At 59.8% G+C, this 15833-nt stretch overlaps 2 protein-coding genes across 2 annotated transcripts in view; one reads left to right on the forward strand and one right to left on the reverse strand.

The window, feature by feature from the left end:
- GCC1 (GRIP and coiled-coil domain containing 1) overlaps positions 1–12170 on the forward strand; it is a 25722-nt gene extending 13552 nt beyond the window's left edge. Inside the window, exon 4 of the mRNA XM_041405576.1 lies at positions 12156–12170. The gene's annotated coding sequence lies outside the window, so the exon portion shown is untranslated. The remainder of the gene's footprint in view (positions 1–12155) is intronic.
- DENND6B (DENN domain containing 6B) overlaps positions 1–15827 on the reverse strand; it is an 18015-nt gene extending 2188 nt beyond the window's left edge. Inside the window, exons 1-17 of the mRNA XM_041405580.1 lie at positions 15719–15827; positions 11368–11406; positions 11249–11291; positions 10402–10514; positions 8978–9058; positions 7861–7966; positions 7362–7441; positions 7131–7193; positions 6481–6536; positions 5444–5566; positions 3377–3472; positions 3206–3300; positions 1851–1916; positions 1668–1732; positions 947–1036; positions 643–696; positions 210–319 (exon numbers count right to left, since the gene is read on the reverse strand). Coding sequence (XP_041261514.1) covers positions 210–319; positions 643–696; positions 947–1036; positions 1668–1732; positions 1851–1916; positions 3206–3300; positions 3377–3472; positions 5444–5566; positions 6481–6536; positions 7131–7193; positions 7362–7441; positions 7861–7966; positions 8978–9058; positions 10402–10514; positions 11249–11291; positions 11368–11406; positions 15719–15724 — 1286 coding nt within the window. The 5' untranslated portion in view covers positions 15725–15827. The remainder of the gene's footprint in view (positions 1–209; positions 320–642; positions 697–946; positions 1037–1667; positions 1733–1850; positions 1917–3205; positions 3301–3376; positions 3473–5443; positions 5567–6480; positions 6537–7130; positions 7194–7361; positions 7442–7860; positions 7967–8977; positions 9059–10401; positions 10515–11248; positions 11292–11367; positions 11407–15718) is intronic.
- Positions 15828–15833: the final 6 nt, after the last annotated feature.

Consider the following 15833-nt stretch of genomic DNA (forward strand, 5'->3'; position numbering starts at 1 on the left):
CAAGTGTCTTCTCCATCCCATTCAGAACCAGTTATCCAGGAAAACCCTTGACCAACCCCCCTGCAGGATCTCCATTTAAAACACAGGAACCCCAGGGCTGGATTTGCTCTCCCTGAGTTAATCCATGGATGAGTTCTGCAGGTCCCAGTGCTGATGCAGGGTCTGCTGCCCGTGGGACTGGCCCAGCTGGGTGGGATCAGGATTCTCACCTGTAGAGCCCCAGCCAGTCCCCCTTGAGCACACAGGTGAGCTGGGGGCCGGCGTGCTCCAGGCTCTTCATGAAATCCTCCTGGCAGAACGGGCGGATCTGGGGGGGATTCTGCACAGGGAAATCCACGTTAGCCCACAGAAATCCACATCACAGAATCCCAAATGAAAGCAGGGAAATGAGGGCTGCGCTTCCTGTGGGAAAGGTGCCCAAGGCACTGAGGATAAAAACACCCCAAGGGTGATCCTCACATGAGATTCCCAGTAATTCAGCTCCTGGCAAAACTGGGAATATCTGTCCCAAGAATTCTTCCAAATTTTTAATTAATTTTTAAAGGAGTAAAGCCCCTCTTCCTTCAACAGGGGAGGTTCCCAGGAGTGTGCCCAGCACCCTGTGAGCACTGAAGGGACGGAGGACTGGGAAGTGCATCCTACCTTCCACGGAGTGATGGCCCTCTGCAGAGGCATCAGGCTGGCCATGTAATGCTCCTGAAACAAGGAAAGATAAAAATAATAACTTACAGCTGAGGAGTCTCTTGTGGTGCCCAGAGCAGCTGGGGCTGCCCCTGGGTCCCTGGCAGTGCCCAAGGCCAGGTGGACACTGGGGTTTGGAGCACCTGGGGACGGTGGGAGGTGGGCATGGGATGAGTTTAAAGGTCCTTCCCACCCAGCCACTCCAGGGTTCCCTGCTCCGGGGTCTGCTGCTCCCCCCCGTCCCCCGAGGTGTCCCTGCACTCACCAGAGGGATGATGAAGCTCTGGGTGAGCTCCAGGAGGTGCCTCCTCAGCAGAGCACTCTGCACCTCCGAGGGGCGCTTCCGCTGGATGCCCTGCGGGACACGCGGGGTCACCCGGGGTCAACTGGGGCACACAGGGTCACCCGGGGCACAGCTGGGTCACCCAGGGCACAGCTGGGTCACCCACAGCACAGCTGGGTCACCTGGGGTCACCCAGGGTCACAGCCAGGTCACCCAGGTGTCCCCTCACTGCCACACACAACCTGCAGCTCTGTAGCCACGGGAGCCTGAAGTGCTGCCCAAACTCCAGATCCCAAATCCAGACCCCTAAACTCCACATCCCAAACTCCAGATCCCAGACTCCAGATCCCCAAATCCACATCCCAAACTCCACATCCCCAAATCCACATCCCAAATCCAGATTCCCCAAATCCAGATCCCATAGCACAGATTCCACCCTCTACTTAAACACTTTAAAATTTCAAGTTCCACTATGCAAAACCTGTTTTGTTTTTTTTAATATCAGTTATTCCCACTCAGTTTATTGTTAGCACCAGGATTTAATCCTCGATATCAAGTGGAAAATCCTAAACCTGGCATGGTGAAGGTGTCCCAGTATGGCCTAAACCACCCCAAAGTGTAAGTTCTGCTCCTTTGGAGAGCTGTGTCTGCTCAAACCCAGCTCCTGGCAGCTTCCCACCAGGACAGAGTGGGAGGTGCTTACCTTCAGCAGCCTTTTTATCAGGGTTTTGTCTTTGTGCAGGAATGTTTTATAGGAAGTGTAGATGCCTGGATGGGAAAAACATGGCATCAGGAAAAATCGGGAGTCAGAAATGGACACGGCTCCCTGCTGCCAAATCCCCAAGGGGAGGGTCAGGCCTGAAGGATTCCTGAGGCCTGGACCCACCTGGTTTGGTGTCCAGGGTCTTCAGCTTGGCCAGTTTCTTCACCTTCACCTGCTTGGGCAGGTCCCCTGTGACACACAGCGGGGACAGGTCAGGCTCTGTCCCTTCCTGCTGGGACTGCACCTGGGGACACCCAGCCCTGCCCTTGCCCACCCTCAGAGCAACCCCAGCTCCCTTCCCTGCTGGAATTCTGGGATGAGGATGCTAAAAACCAGCTCCTCATGCCCAGGGCTTCCTTGGCTTCCCAGCCTACAAAGGTGTTTGATAAAGGAGAGGAGGTTTCTCTCTCTCCACCTCTCTCCATTTCCTGCCCAGGAAGGGCTTTTCCTCTCCAGGAAGCTCCAGGACTGCAATTCCTGCTCCCCACACCCTGCCCCAGCTCCGTGCTCATCCTGCACATGGCCAGAGGTGAGCTCCTGTGGCTGCTGGGCTCTCCCAGGAGAGGAAATCACTGCCAGGGCAACTCCCGGCAGCCTCCAGCTGCTCTGCCAGCCCCACAGAGCCCTGGGCCAGCTCCCCAGGCACCCTGAGCTCCCCTGGCACCCTGAGCTTCCCTGGGGTAGGCACACAGTCTGTGGGGGCTGGCAGGGGGGCTGCCCCAGCCCCAGGGCACAGCTGTGAGCAGCACTGACAGCAGGGAGCCATGGGGTGCCCAGGGGTGCTGAGCAACCAGCCAGGGAGCAGAGGGCACACGGGGCAGGGGGTGAGCAGGAGGGGGAAAAGGGTGGTGAGGGACAGCAAGGGCAGATGCCTGCAGCCTTCTGAAGTGGGGTGATGTTACTCTGGATGGGGCCTGAAGCCTTCTGAAGAGGTAAGGTGTTACTGTGTACGGAGGAATGCTTAAAGCTTGCTGAAATTGTGTGATGATGCTCTGTGTATCATGGCTGTCTTGACTGTGACACCCTGGCAGGCACCCTGAGCTCCCCTGACAGGCACCCTGAGCTCCCCTGACAGGCACCCTGAGCTCCCCTGACAGGCACCCTGAGCTCCCCTGACAGGCACCCTGAGCTCCCCTGACAGGCACCCTGAGCTCCCCTGACAGGCACCCTGAGCTCCCCTGACAGGCACCCTGAGCTCCCCTGACAGGCACCCTGAGCTCCCCTGACAGGCACCCTGAGCTCCCCTGACAGGCACCCTGAGCTCCCCTGACAGGCACCCTGAGCTCCCCTGACAGGCACCCTGAGCTCCCCTGACAGGCACCCTGAGCTCCCCTGACAGGCACCCTGAGCTCCCCTGACAGGCACCCTGAGCTCCCCTGACAGGCACCCTGAGCTCCCCTGACAGGCACCCTGAGCTCCCCTGACAGGCACCCTGCGCTCCCCTGGCACCCTGGGCTCCCCTGGCACCCTGAGCTCACCTGACATGCGGGGCTCGCCCACCCGCAGGATGTGCGGCCAGTGCTGCAGGGTCTTGATGAAGAAGGGGTTGGTGACGCCCACGACGATGTTGGGCCTGGAAGGAGGGGACAGGCTGAGCGCTGGTGGCTCTGGCTGTGCCCCAGGGAGGTGGCAGGGCGGGGGGCACTCACGGGGCCTGGGTGCGCGTGGTGTATTCCTTGAACTCGCTGTCGTGGATGGTGAAGTAGGGCCGGAAGTCGCAGCAGTAACGCAGCGGGGCCAGGCAGCTGCAGGGACAGGCAGGGTCACCCTGGGTGTGGCAGGGTCACCCCCGGCGTGGCAGGGTCACCCCAGGCGTGTCATGGTCACCCCAGGCTTGGCAGGGTCACCCTGGGCGTGTCATGGTCACCCCAGGCGTGGCAGGGTCACCCTGGGCGTGGCAGGGTCACCCTGGGCGTGGCAGGGTCACCCTGGGCGTGGCAGGGTCACCCCAGGCATGGCAGGGTCACCCCGGGCGTGTCATGGTCACCCCAGGCATGGCAGGGTCACCCCGGGCATGTCATGGTCACCCTGGGCATGGCAGGGTCACCCCAGGCGTGGCAGGGTCACCCTGGGCGTGGCAGGGTCACCCCGGCTGGTCACTGGTCACCCCAGGCATGGCAGGGTCACCCCGGGCGTGGCAGGGTCACCCCGGGTGTGACACAGTCACCCCGGGCATGGCAGGGTCACCCTGGCTGCTCACGGTCACCCTAGGCACGTCATGGTCACCCCAGGCATGGCAGGGTCACCCCAGGTGTGGCAGGGTCACCCCGGGTGTGACACAGTCACCCCGGGCATGGCAGGGTCACCCTGGCTGCTCACGGTCACCCTGGGCATGGCAGGGTCACCCCAGGTGTGGCAGGGTCACCCCGGGTGTGACACAGTCACCCTGGGCATGGCAGGGTCACCCCGGGCGTGTCATGGTCACCCCAGGCATGGCAGGGTCACCCCAGGCATGGCAGGGTCACCCTGACTGGTCACGGTCACCCCGGGCGTGGCAGGGTCACCCTGGCTGGTCACGGTCACCCTGGGCATGGCAGGGTCACCCCAGGTGTGGCAGGGTCACCCCGGGTGTGACACAGTCACCCCGGGCGTGGCAGGGGCACCCTGGCTGGTCACGGTCACCCTGGGCATGGCAGGGTCACCCCAGGTGTGGCAGGGTCACCCCGGGTGTGACACAGTCACCCCGGGCGTGGCAGGGGCACCCTGGCTGGTCACGGTCACCCTGGGCATGGCAGGGTCACCCCAGGTGTGGCAGGGTCACCCCGGGTGTGACACAGTCACCCCGGGCGTGGCAGGGGCACCCTGGCTGGTCACGGTCACCCTGGGCATGGCAGGGTCACCCCAGGTGTGGCAGGGTCACCCCGGGTGTGACACAGTCACCCCGGGCGTGGCAGGGTCACCCTGGCTGGTCACGGTCACCCTGGGCATGGCACGGTCACCCCAGGCATGGGGGGTCACCCCGGGTGTGACACAGTCACCCTGGGCACGGCAGGGTCACCCCGGCTGGTCACGGTCACCCCGGGCACGGCAGGGTCACCCCGGGCATGGCAGGGTCACCCCAGGTGTGGCAGGGTCACCCCGGGTGTGACACAGTCACCCTGGGCACGGCAGGGTCACCCCGGCTGGTCACGGTCACCCCGGGCACGGCAGGGTCACCCCGGGCATGGCAGGGTCACCCCAGGTGTGGCAGGGTCACCCTGGGTGTGACACAGTCACCCTGGGCCAGCACAGGGGACAGTCCCTGCCCTGGCTGTGCCACCCTGGGGCTGCCACAGCCCAGGGGCCATCGGCCTCCTGCCCCCCCGGGCACCCTGGGCTCGTGTCTGAGCTGGCACAGCACCCCCAGGGCCTTGCCCAGCTTTCCAGCCCCCTGCCCAGCCTGGAGTGCTCCAGGGCCTGGGGCTGACCCCAGGGCAGCACCTGGCCTGGCTGAATCTCTCTGGGGAAGCTGGAGGTTTTTGGGGCTTTGTGCTAAGGCAGAGCTCTGAGCTGGGGAGAGAACATTCCTCAGGGCTGGACCCAACAGGGGAGATTCCTCTGTACTCCTCTCTATCCTTGCTGGAAAATGAGCGTGGAGCATTTGCAGTTTGTCTTGCAAAGCTTCCACGAGCAGGCTAAACCCAACCCAGGTGAGCAGCACAGAGTGCACGTGGGAGGGAAAAGCTGCCAGGATTTGCTGTCACAGTTCCCAGTCCCTCACAGCCCGTGGGTGTTACCTGGTGAGGGCCAGGACCATCTCTGAGGACATGGTTGGGGACGGTGCCATCACCACCATGGGCTCCCCCAGCAGCATCAGCTCCCACAGCATCTGGATGTGGATCAGCACTGGCTGGAAGCACCTGGGACAACGGGAACAATGACAGGGTCACTCAGGATGGACCCGACACAGCTGTGGCCTGCAAGCCCCCCCAGGTGTGCTCCTGTCTGGGAATGTGAGCTCTAGGATGGACTTCCAGCATTCCACAGGGAAATTCAGGTGTTTCCACCTGGGCTGTCACCCAGTTGCTTCATACAAGTTTAAAGGAAATGCTCTAAACAAAGTCAAGCAATCTGTGACCAGAGAGTCATGGAATGATTTGGGTGGGAAGGGGACTCAGCCCATCCAGTGCCACCCCTGCCACCCTGGGCTCTCCAGGTGCTGCTGCTGTGCCCAGGGCTGGGGCAGCTCTGCAGGTGGGTCTCACCTGAGGGGGCACAGGGGCAGGATCCCCCCTGCCCTGCTGCCCACTGGGCTCAGCCCAGGGCTGGGGGGTTCTGGGCTGGGCCAGGTCCAGCTCCCACCCCCAGCACCCCCAAATCCTTCTCCCAGGGCTGCTCCAGCTGCTCAAGCCCTGCCTGGACTGATCCCAGGGGCTGCCCTGGCCCCGGTGCAGCACCTTTGACTTGGCCTTGTTAAAGCTCAGGAGGTTCCCATGACAGGTGGTGCTTTCAGTGTGCCCAAGACAGCAGGACACCCCTGGATTCCAGAGGATGGACATGGAAATGGCACCTCCAGTGCTGGGAGTGCCTGGGACTCTCCCCTGGGATCTCTGGCCAGGAGCTGCTCCCCAGACCGTGGCAGGGGGACACAGCCCCTCTCCTGCCCCGGGGCAGTGCAAGGGCACATCCCTCAGCTCAAACCCTGCCCAGAATGCCAAAGGAGTCCCTGGAATGCAGCAGTGTTGGATTCTGCACCATCCCTGCGATTTATGGGATGCTCCCAGCAGGGAGAGGGCAGCAGGTGGAGGGGAGAGGGTTGGGAGGAGCCTCTCACCTGAACAGATCCAGCTCATGAACACTGGGGAGAACCAGGGGGGCTGGTAACAGATTCTGGATGAGGAAGGGAGAAAAGGCTGTTAGTAGCTGTTAGTGAACTGTGAGGGGGGAGCAGCCTGGCTGGAATTCCACCAGCCAGCCACAGGGAACACAGGGAACAAGGCTCACACCCTGAGGTGTGCACAGGAGCAGGGCTGGGCCCAGCACCCAATCCCAAACTAATTCCTGTGCTACAAACTAAGCAAGATTCCTTTCTTTTCCAGATGGGAAAGGCTGCCATGCCTGCCCCTTTATTTTCCAGGGTTTCCTCTGGTGGGAGAGCATTTGAGACACAGCAGAGCCAGTGGGGTTAGAGATGTGGCACCAAACCAGTGTTAGTCACAGCAGAGAAAGGGACAGGGAAGGAATCCAAACCAGAGCTGAACCAAAACACTGAAGCAAATTCAAAACAACTCCAGGGTGAAGGCAGGAGACCCAGCACGCCTGACTTCCCAGGAAAAGCAAGGGGAACTGTAAGTAAAGCACCCAGAGTAGGTGCAGAGAGCCCTGTGTGACTCCAGGCAGGAGAGCCTGGCGTGGAACTGCTGAGACCACAGAGATCCCAGGCCAAAGGGCTCCCAGCAGGATTGAGGGCCCAGCCCCTCTCACCTCCTGGTTGCACTGCTTCACTGGGCTGGAGCCTGGCTTGTCCACCCGGGATGGGATCCTCACCTGCAGGGCAAGGACAGCAGGGATCACGCTGGGGTGGCATTGGCAGGGCAGAAACTTCTCCAGCCACCAATCCCAGCTGGAAAGGTTGTGGGGAATGTGGGGTGAGCAGGGATTTGACACCCAGGACCGTGGAGCACAGGTCCCCTCCCTCTGGCACAGCCCAGGTACCTGGATGACAACTCCCATCACGGGCAGGTTCAGGGTCTGGCCAGGCACTGGGGGTGGCCACTGGTCGATCTCGTTGCACACTGAGGGACACAGGGAAGGGAAGAGTTTCACCTGAGGGAAAATCCAGCTCATCCTGGCATTCTGCAAGGGAATTATTCCCTGTTCCCAGCTCACACATCCCCCTGGCTTGTGGCAAACCCAGAGCTGATAAATCAGGGTGAAATGACCCAGGCACAAAAGGCCTGATGGAGGTGCAGCAGATTCCTGGCTTTGGGAATACCCTGCATTCCTTGGGAACTCCCTGCATCTGACAGCCCCATCCCCTCCCTCCCCACAATCCCTCCTTTGCAGCTGGTTATCCGCTTGGACAGGCAGGAGGAAGCTCTTCCCTGCTGGAATTTGCTCCAGAATGAAGCCATTTGGAGCATTCCAGCTGTTTTCCAGGAACCTCCCCATGCAGCCCCTCTATCCCAAGCTGGAATGCCTGCCCCCAGCTCACCTGCCTCCAGGCAGGGCTCCAGCTTGTCGAAGTATTCCGGAGCAATCAGCTGCAGCAGGCACTGGAACAGGTTCACGTAGGGAAGGCGGGACACCAGCACCAGGGACTGGGAATGGCACATTTGGGATCAGGACCCCCCTGACCCCAGCACTGCACCTTTCTGTACTGCTTAGAGAGGGATGAACTCCAAAAACACAACACTCAATCCACGGAGCAGCTCCCAAGCAGCACTTGGGTGGAATTCTTGCTGCCACCCGCTCGTGAGCCAGGATTTGGGGGAGCAAAGGGATGGGAGCATGGCCTGGCAAAAGAGCAGCTGGACAGGGAAGAAAAGTCCATGGGTGGGTTTAAATCTCCCAAAAACCATTTCAGGTGGAGAAGCACAAAGGAGAGACTCCTGAAATGGGAATTGGGCAGATGAAGTCAAGGAATGCTGGGGAAGGACAAAGGAACTTGGAATAACAAATCATGTCCAGGAAGAGCTTCTTTGTTCTAACTGGGGCTTTTTTGTGAAATAAATCCCTGTTTTTTACAGCTGCCCCACCCTAGCCCCACTGGAGGTTTCATTGTTACTCTGACTCTCCTCTTCTTCTAGCCATTAATGAGTGCATTAATTAGGAATGCAGGAGTCATTCAAACACCTCCTGTCCAACCCCAAACTTGGCCATTTGAATTCAAACCTCATCCAAGTGTGATAATTCCTTCCCTGAGCAATCCCACCGTTCCAGTGGAAAACTCATTGGTTTAGTGGGGATGGAAAAACTGATTTCTGCATTAGCAGGAGCCTGAAAGAACTCCTGGAGGTGGAGGGCACAAAGCTCAGGATACTGCTGGGAATGAGATGTCCCCATGGACCTGAACAGGACATGGGGGAACAGCCTCAGGCTGGGCCAGGGGAGGTAAGTTTGGACATCAGCAGGAATTTCCCCATGGAAAGGGGGTCAGGCCTTGGCAGGGGCTGCCCAGGGAGGTTTGGAGTGCCCATCCCTGGAGGTGTCCAAGGAATTCCTGGAGGTGGCACTCAGGGCAAGGGGGGCATTGGGCACAGCTGGGACTGGGAGGGCTGGGAGGGCTTTTCCAGCCCCAGGGATCCTGGGATTCCAGACTCAGCACTGACCTTCTGGAAGTAGCCCCTCCTCATGGAGCTGTCCTTGACCTGCCGGAAGTACACGTACCCGAAATAGTGAGCAGCCTCTCGCTGCAGGGACAGAGGGACAGGGAGGGACAGAGGGACAGAGAGAGACAGGGAGGAACAGAAAAAGAACAGAGAGAGACGTAAGGGACAGCCCAGCCCCACTGCCACCAACCTCTCCTGAGCCACCCCCCTGCCCTGACACATCCCAGCCCTCCAAGAGCTTTCCATGGGGACACAGGGAGAGACAGCTGGAGCCAGGCTGGGAGAGCTGGGGGTGCTCACATGGAGAGGAGAAGGATCCAGGGAGGGATCAGAGCCCCTGCCAGGGCCTGAAGGGGCTCCAGGAGAGCTGCAGAGGGACTGGGGACAAGGGATGGACAGGACACAGGGAATGGCTCCCAGTGCCAGAGGGCAGCCATGGATGGCATCTTGGCCATGAGGAATTCCTGGCCCTGGAATAGAATTCCCAGAGGAAAATCTGTGTCTGCCCCTGCATCCCTGGCATTGTCCAAGGCCAGGCTGGACATTGGGGCTGGAGCAGCCTGGGACAGTGGGAGGTGTCCCTGCTTCAGTTCCCTCTCCAAGCATTGCCAGGATCCCCCTGCTTCAGTTCCCTCTCCCAAAATAACTGGGGTCTCCGAAATTCAGTTCCCTCTCCCAGTGGAACTGGGGTCTCCCTAATTCTGGTCCACCTCTCAAAATAGCTGAGGGTCCCCCAGGTTCAGTTCAGTTCCCTGTCCCTGATTCAATTCAGTCTTTGATCCTCCTGACCCAATTCCCTCTCCCAGCACAGCTTCCTGTCCCAGCATCCCTGTCCCAGCAGTTCCCTATCCCCTGATCCCATTCCCTTCCCAGCAGTTCCCTGTCCCCTGATCCAGTCCCTCTCCTGATCCCATTCCCTTCCCAGCAGTTCCCTGTCCCCTGATCCCATTCCCTGTCCCAGCAGTTCCCTATCCCCTGATCCCATTCCCTTCCCAGCAGTTCCCTGTCCCCTGATCCAGTCCCCCCTCTGATCCCATTCCCTGTCCCAGCCGTTCCCTGTCCCAGCAGTTCCCTATCCCCTGATCCCAGTCCCTCCCCTGATCCCATTCCCTGTCCCAGCAGTTCCCTGTCCCCTGATCCAGTCCCACCTCTGATCCCATTCCCTGTCCCAGCCGTTCCCTGTCCCAGCAGTTCCCTATCCCCTGATCCCAGTCCCTCCCCTGATCCCATTCCCTGTCCCAGCAGTTCCCTGTCCCCTGATCCCATTCCCTGTCCCAGCCGCTCCCTGTCCCGCTCTCCCTCCCTGTGAGCATGAAGGAAATCCCTGTGCTGAGCCCTTCCAGTCTCACTGCTGCCAGGGCCAAGGAGAGGAGGATTTTCCCCAGGGCATCCTTGGCCTCCCCCAGGTGCGAGGCAGGACGCACCTGCAGCGTGAGCGGGGCCTCGCGGTTGTACCTGCCGTCATCCTGGAACGGCGAGCTCCGGGAGCCCCCGGCCTGGCGCAGCCGGAAGCTGAACTGGGTGTCCCCGAGGCCACCTGGGACAGACAGCACAGGACACGGGGACACTGAGCTGGGAATGGCTCCAGCAGAACGGGATGGGGCCACGGGGAAATCCAGCAGGGAGTGGGGAGGGACAGGGGAGAAACCAACGCAGAGAAATTCAAAAGGGAGGGGAAAGGGAAAAGGAAGCAAAATGGGAAGGAAAAGGGAAATGGAAGTACAGGAAAAAGCTTTTCCCTGGGAGGGCAGGCAGGCCCTGGCACAGGGTGCCCAGAGCAGCTGGGGCTGCCCCTGCATCCCTGGCAGTGCCCAAGGCCAGGCTGGACACTGGGGCTGGAGCACCTGGGACAGTGGCAGTGTCCCTGCCATGGCAGGGTGGCACTGCAGGGGCTCTGGGATCCCTTCCCACCCAAACCATCCCAGGACTCCATGAAAATACAGAATCCCTTAAAGCCCCAGGGCCTGGCTGGATGAGCAGATTTACTTCTCATTGTCCCTTTGTGAAGTATAAACACAGGTTTGGGGACATTTCTGCTGGCAGTGTCCCCTCTCCTGCTCTCAAACACAGGAATGTGACAGCTGCCACCCCTCCTGGCCACACTGGGAATTTCCTTGGAGCACAGGCTCCCCCCAGCAGAGCACGGGGACAATCAGCACAAGGAGGCTCTGGCTCAGCCCCAGGTGCTCCCTGCAGTCCCCTCAAGCCCTGCTGCACCCCAGGGATTGTTCTTCCACCAGGGACACTTCTGTCACCCCCGGAGTCACCCACCTGAGTAGGAGTCTGGGAAGGACAGGTAGCAGATGCTCGTTTTCTGCAAAAAACCAAGAGCAGTGAGACCCCTGAGAGCTGCTGGCAAAGGAGGGAGAAGGGCAGTGAAGGGTGGTTACCTCCTTCTCGGTGAGCCTGAAGTCGTGGGGATACACCAGCTGTGGAGAGAGCAGAGCCTGTCAGCCCCTGTGCCCACAGCTCCACACACAACTGCCCCCTGATGCCAACAGATCCCACAGGAAAGCACCTGGGACCATTTAATCTCTGAAGCTGTCACTGAACCTGGTTTTGTTTGAATTTCTGGACAGACCCAAAAGCTCCTGGTTTAGATTTGTTCCTGAGAGCTGGCTGAATGAACAGCCCCAAATCCTCCGGGAGCATTCCAGATGTGCAACATCTGTTCTGTCAGGGGCAGGACAGGACACACAGGAGGGACAGGGTGGAGAAGGAGCAGGTGGCTGTGGGGGGATGGCTGAGGAATTCCATCAGTGCTGCACTTGGTAGCCTTGCAGGGCTTCACAGCCTGACTCTGTGGTTCTCATAACCCATGGAGACCACAGAATCAGGGAATCCTGGAATGGTTTGGGTGGGAAGGGACCTCAGAGCCCCTGCAGTGCCCCCCTGCCATGGCAGGGACACTGCCACTGTGCCAGGCTGCTCCAGCCCCAGTGTCCAGCCTGGCCTTGGGCACTGCCAGGGATGCAGGGGCAGCCCCAGCTGCTCTGGCAATTCCAGCCCAGCCAGGAATTCCTCATGGCCAAGATCCCATCCATGGCTGCCCTCTGGCACTGGGAGCCATTCCCTGTGTCCTGTCCATGCCTTGTCCCCAGTCCCTCTGCAGCTCTCCTGGAGCCCCTTCAGGCCCTGGCAGGGCTCTGAGCTCTCCCTGGAGCCTTCTCCTCTCCAGGTGAGCACCCCCAGCTCTCCCAGCCTGGATCCCTGGGAGCTGAGGGGCTCCAGCCCTGGAGCAGCTCCGGGGGCTCCTCTGGGCTCTCCAGCAGCTCCAGGTGCTGCTGCTGTGCCCAGGGCTGGGGCAGCTCTGCAGGTGGGTCTCACCTGAGGGGGCACAGGGGTGGGGTCCTGAGGAGAAGGATCCCACAGAGCCCCTGCTGAAGTGCAGGAATGGCACAGGAGCAGAAGGGAGCCGGCACGGGCCGGGCTGAGCCGGGGCTCTGATCCCAGCCTCAGGAGTTCTGCTGCTCCAGCCAGGAGCTCACACCAGTGCCTGCCTCTCCTCTCCTCTCCTCTCCTCTCCTCTCCAGGCTATAAATATCCCGGGTGGCCCCGTGCCAGGGCCTGGGACTTCACCCAGCTCTGACAATTCCCGCGGATCCCTCGGCGAGGGCAGCGCTCCAGCCAAATTCCCAATTAACAGCGCTGCTGATGAGCCCTGCTGAGAGCTGAGCTGAGAGAAAAGCCACGAAAATCCCGAGGCAAAACGATCCCTGAGCAGCTCGGGGAAGGGGCAGCCTGGAGAGGGAAGGCTGGGATGCTGCAGTGGGAAGGGATTGGGATTGTCCCAGGGCATCCATCACCCCCCTGCTGCCCTTGTTCTGCACCAGGACCCCGAGCACATCCCTGGGGTGGGGACTAATTAACCCCCACCCAAACATTTCTCCTGTTCATTCCAGGGAGTCATGGCCGGGCCAGGGAGCCCTGGACAGCTGATCCTGCTCCATCAGCAGCCCGTGAATCCCAGGAATTGTGCTTTCCTCAACATCTGCTGCCTAACTCAGAGCAGGAGTTGGGATGAGGCTTCTGCTTCTCCTGCTGGATTTGGAGAGGGCTTTCTGCAAGAGAACAGTTGGAAAATCAGGCTTTAACCTTCAGGTCTGGAATTGATGATCTCAGAGGCCTTTTCCAACCTTAATCCCTCTGGGATTCCACAGCTCTGCTTCTCCTTCACTTTAACTCTGATGTTTCTCTGTGTTTGGGGTGTGGGGAAATCACCAAACATCCAAAAGTTCAAAACCTCAAAGCCAAGCCAAAAGGAATCTAACTTTTGAAAAGCCAAAAAAAAAAGGCAAGTGAAAAGGAAATTAGGATGTGTAGAAGTCCCTGGATGTCTACAGAGCAGCCCAAAAGGCTTCAGTCATATCCTAAAGTGTTTATTTGGTTATCTGAAGGTGGAGGGGCCAGAAACAAGAATTCCATTTAATTCCTGCCTTGATTTGGGTTCTGCTTTCCAACAGCTTCTCCACTGTCCGTGGAAGCAGAGTGGGAATTGCTGAATTCCAGGACCTTTGGGCTCTCCCTCACAGTCTTCTGAATTCCTGAATCTCCCAGAGCTGAATTTCAGAGACCCTCCAGGTTTGTACCCACAGAGACCCCCTGGGTTTGTGTGGCCAGACCCCCTAAACTGGCACTCCCAGAGCCCCCCAAGCCCCCACAGCTTCTCCTCTTCCTGGCTTCCCTCCCCACGTCTCATCCCTGCTCCCTCCCCTTCCCTCTGGAACAGAAACCCACAATGTTTTTCCAAAGGAAGGGGGACAGTGGGGCTGTGTCATCCCCACTGACACAGTGTTCCCAGCCTCCTAAGTCATTTGTGCCACATAAGGAACATTTTTCCACTGGAACTTATGCAGGCAAAGGGAAAAAAGGAAGGAAAATTCCTTTCCAGGGATGAAGAAACAACATTCCTTCATCCCTCATCCACAAAGGCCCCTCCTCAGTAAGGCAGACAGGTGAGAACCCACCTTCACACATCAAAACACCACTACACAGTGTTGAATTCACCATGCTAATTATCATCCCAGTATTCCTCCCTTTCTTGGGGTATTTCAGGCCTGGTTTTGCAGGAAAAAGGATCAAACAGGTGAAACTCGGATCTGGAGATTTTTTTTTATTCACTTTGAGGCTTCAGGGAAAAAAAAAAAAACAAGTATTCAAGGCAAGGGAGCAGGAACAAGGTGGAGTTGGTTCCTCCTGCTTCCCATTCCTTTTGGAAGCTCCAGCATTTAAAAGAGGGAAGGCTCAACCCTCTGAAAACCAGAGCAATCTCTCTAAAAAGGGCAGAGCAAGGAGTGACTCCCACAACCACACAAGAAATAAGAAGGAATTTGAGGTGATGCCTGAGGTTCAGACAAATCCACACCTCCCTGCTCTCCTCAGAGAGCAGCCCCTGAGGAACCCAGCTGCCCCAAACCCTCCTGCAGGACCAGCACTGGACATTCCAGGGAACTGGGAACAACTGTCCGGCCCTTCCTGCCCCAATCCCAACTCCCTCTGGCCCCATAAGGATTCCCTTCCCTGGGGATCCTGCACGGACACCTCCCTGCCCTGGCTGCTGGGAATTTGTTCTGTGGAATCCTGGAATGGCTGGGTGGGAAGGGACCTCAGAGCCCCTGCAGTGCCACCCTGCCATGGCAGGGACACTGCCACTGTGCCAGGCTGCTCCAGCCCCAGTGTCCAGCCTGGCCTTGGGCACTGCCAGGGATGCAGGGGCAGCCCCAGCTGCTCTGGCAATTCCAGCCCAGCCAGGAATTCCTCATGGCCAAGATCCCATCCATGGCTGCCCTCTGGCACTGGGAGCCATTCCCTGTGTCCTGTCCATCCCTTGTCCCCAGTCCCTCTGCAGCTCTCCTGGAGCCCCTCCAGGCCCTGGCAGGGCTCTGAGCTCTCCCTGGATCCTTCCCTTCCCTCCCAGCCTGGCTCCCTGGACATGTCACCCGGGGCAAGTTTTATTCCATGCAGAGGATCCCTAAAGGTCTCTTGGATGCTGCCCTGGCCCCTCCCTGCCCTGTGCATCCCCCACCCCACAAAGATCCCCCTCACCCCAAATCTCTGCCAGGGACCCCTCCCTGCTCGCTGCCCCCACCCCAACCCTGGTCCCCTTTTCCACACCCCCAATCGTGATCCCGCTTTTCCCTCTCCATTCCCAATCCCCCCGTCCCCATCCTTAATTCCCTTTCCACTCCCTGATTCCCTCTCTCCCATCCCTGCTCCCTCCACACCCCAGCCCCTGACTGCCCCTGTCAGCTCTCCCTGTTCCCGATTCCCCATTCCCGACCCTCAGCCCCAGCCCCTGTCAGCTCTCCCTGTTCCCAATTCCCTCTCCCCATTCCCGACCCTCAGCCCCAGCCCCTGTCAGCTCCCTGTTCCCAATTCCCTCTCCCCATTCCGGACCCTCAGCCCCAGCCCCTGTCAGCTCCCTGTTCCCGATTCCCCCTCCCCATTCCTCAGCCCCAGCCCCTGTCAGCTCCCTGTTCCCGATTCCCTCTCCCCATTCCTCAGCCCCAGCCCCTGTCAGCTCCCTGTTCCCGATTCCCTCTCCCCATTCCTCAGCCCCAGCCCCTGTCAGCTCCCTGTTCCCGACTCCCCGCTCCCTGTTCCCGATTCCCCCTCCCCATTCCCGACCCTCAGCCCCAGCCCCGACTCCCCCTTCCATCTCCCCATTCCCCATCCCGGATCCCCCCACAGCTCCGCTGCTCCCTGACGCGGTGTGCCCGTTGCCGGGCCGCCGTGGCGCACCTCCATGGCCTGTCCCAGCTCCAGGTCGAAGGTCACCACACACACGCAGTCGATCCACGCGGCGAAGCGGCCCCAGGGCAGCGGAGAGGCGGCGGCGGCGGCGGCGGCGCGGCGG

This window comes from Onychostruthus taczanowskii, unplaced genomic scaffold (genome assembly GCF_017590055.1).
Source record: "Onychostruthus taczanowskii isolate IOZ18803 unplaced genomic scaffold, ASM1759005v1 scaffold235, whole genome shotgun sequence".
Classification (NCBI taxonomy): domain Eukaryota; kingdom Metazoa; phylum Chordata; class Aves; order Passeriformes; family Passeridae; genus Onychostruthus; species Onychostruthus taczanowskii.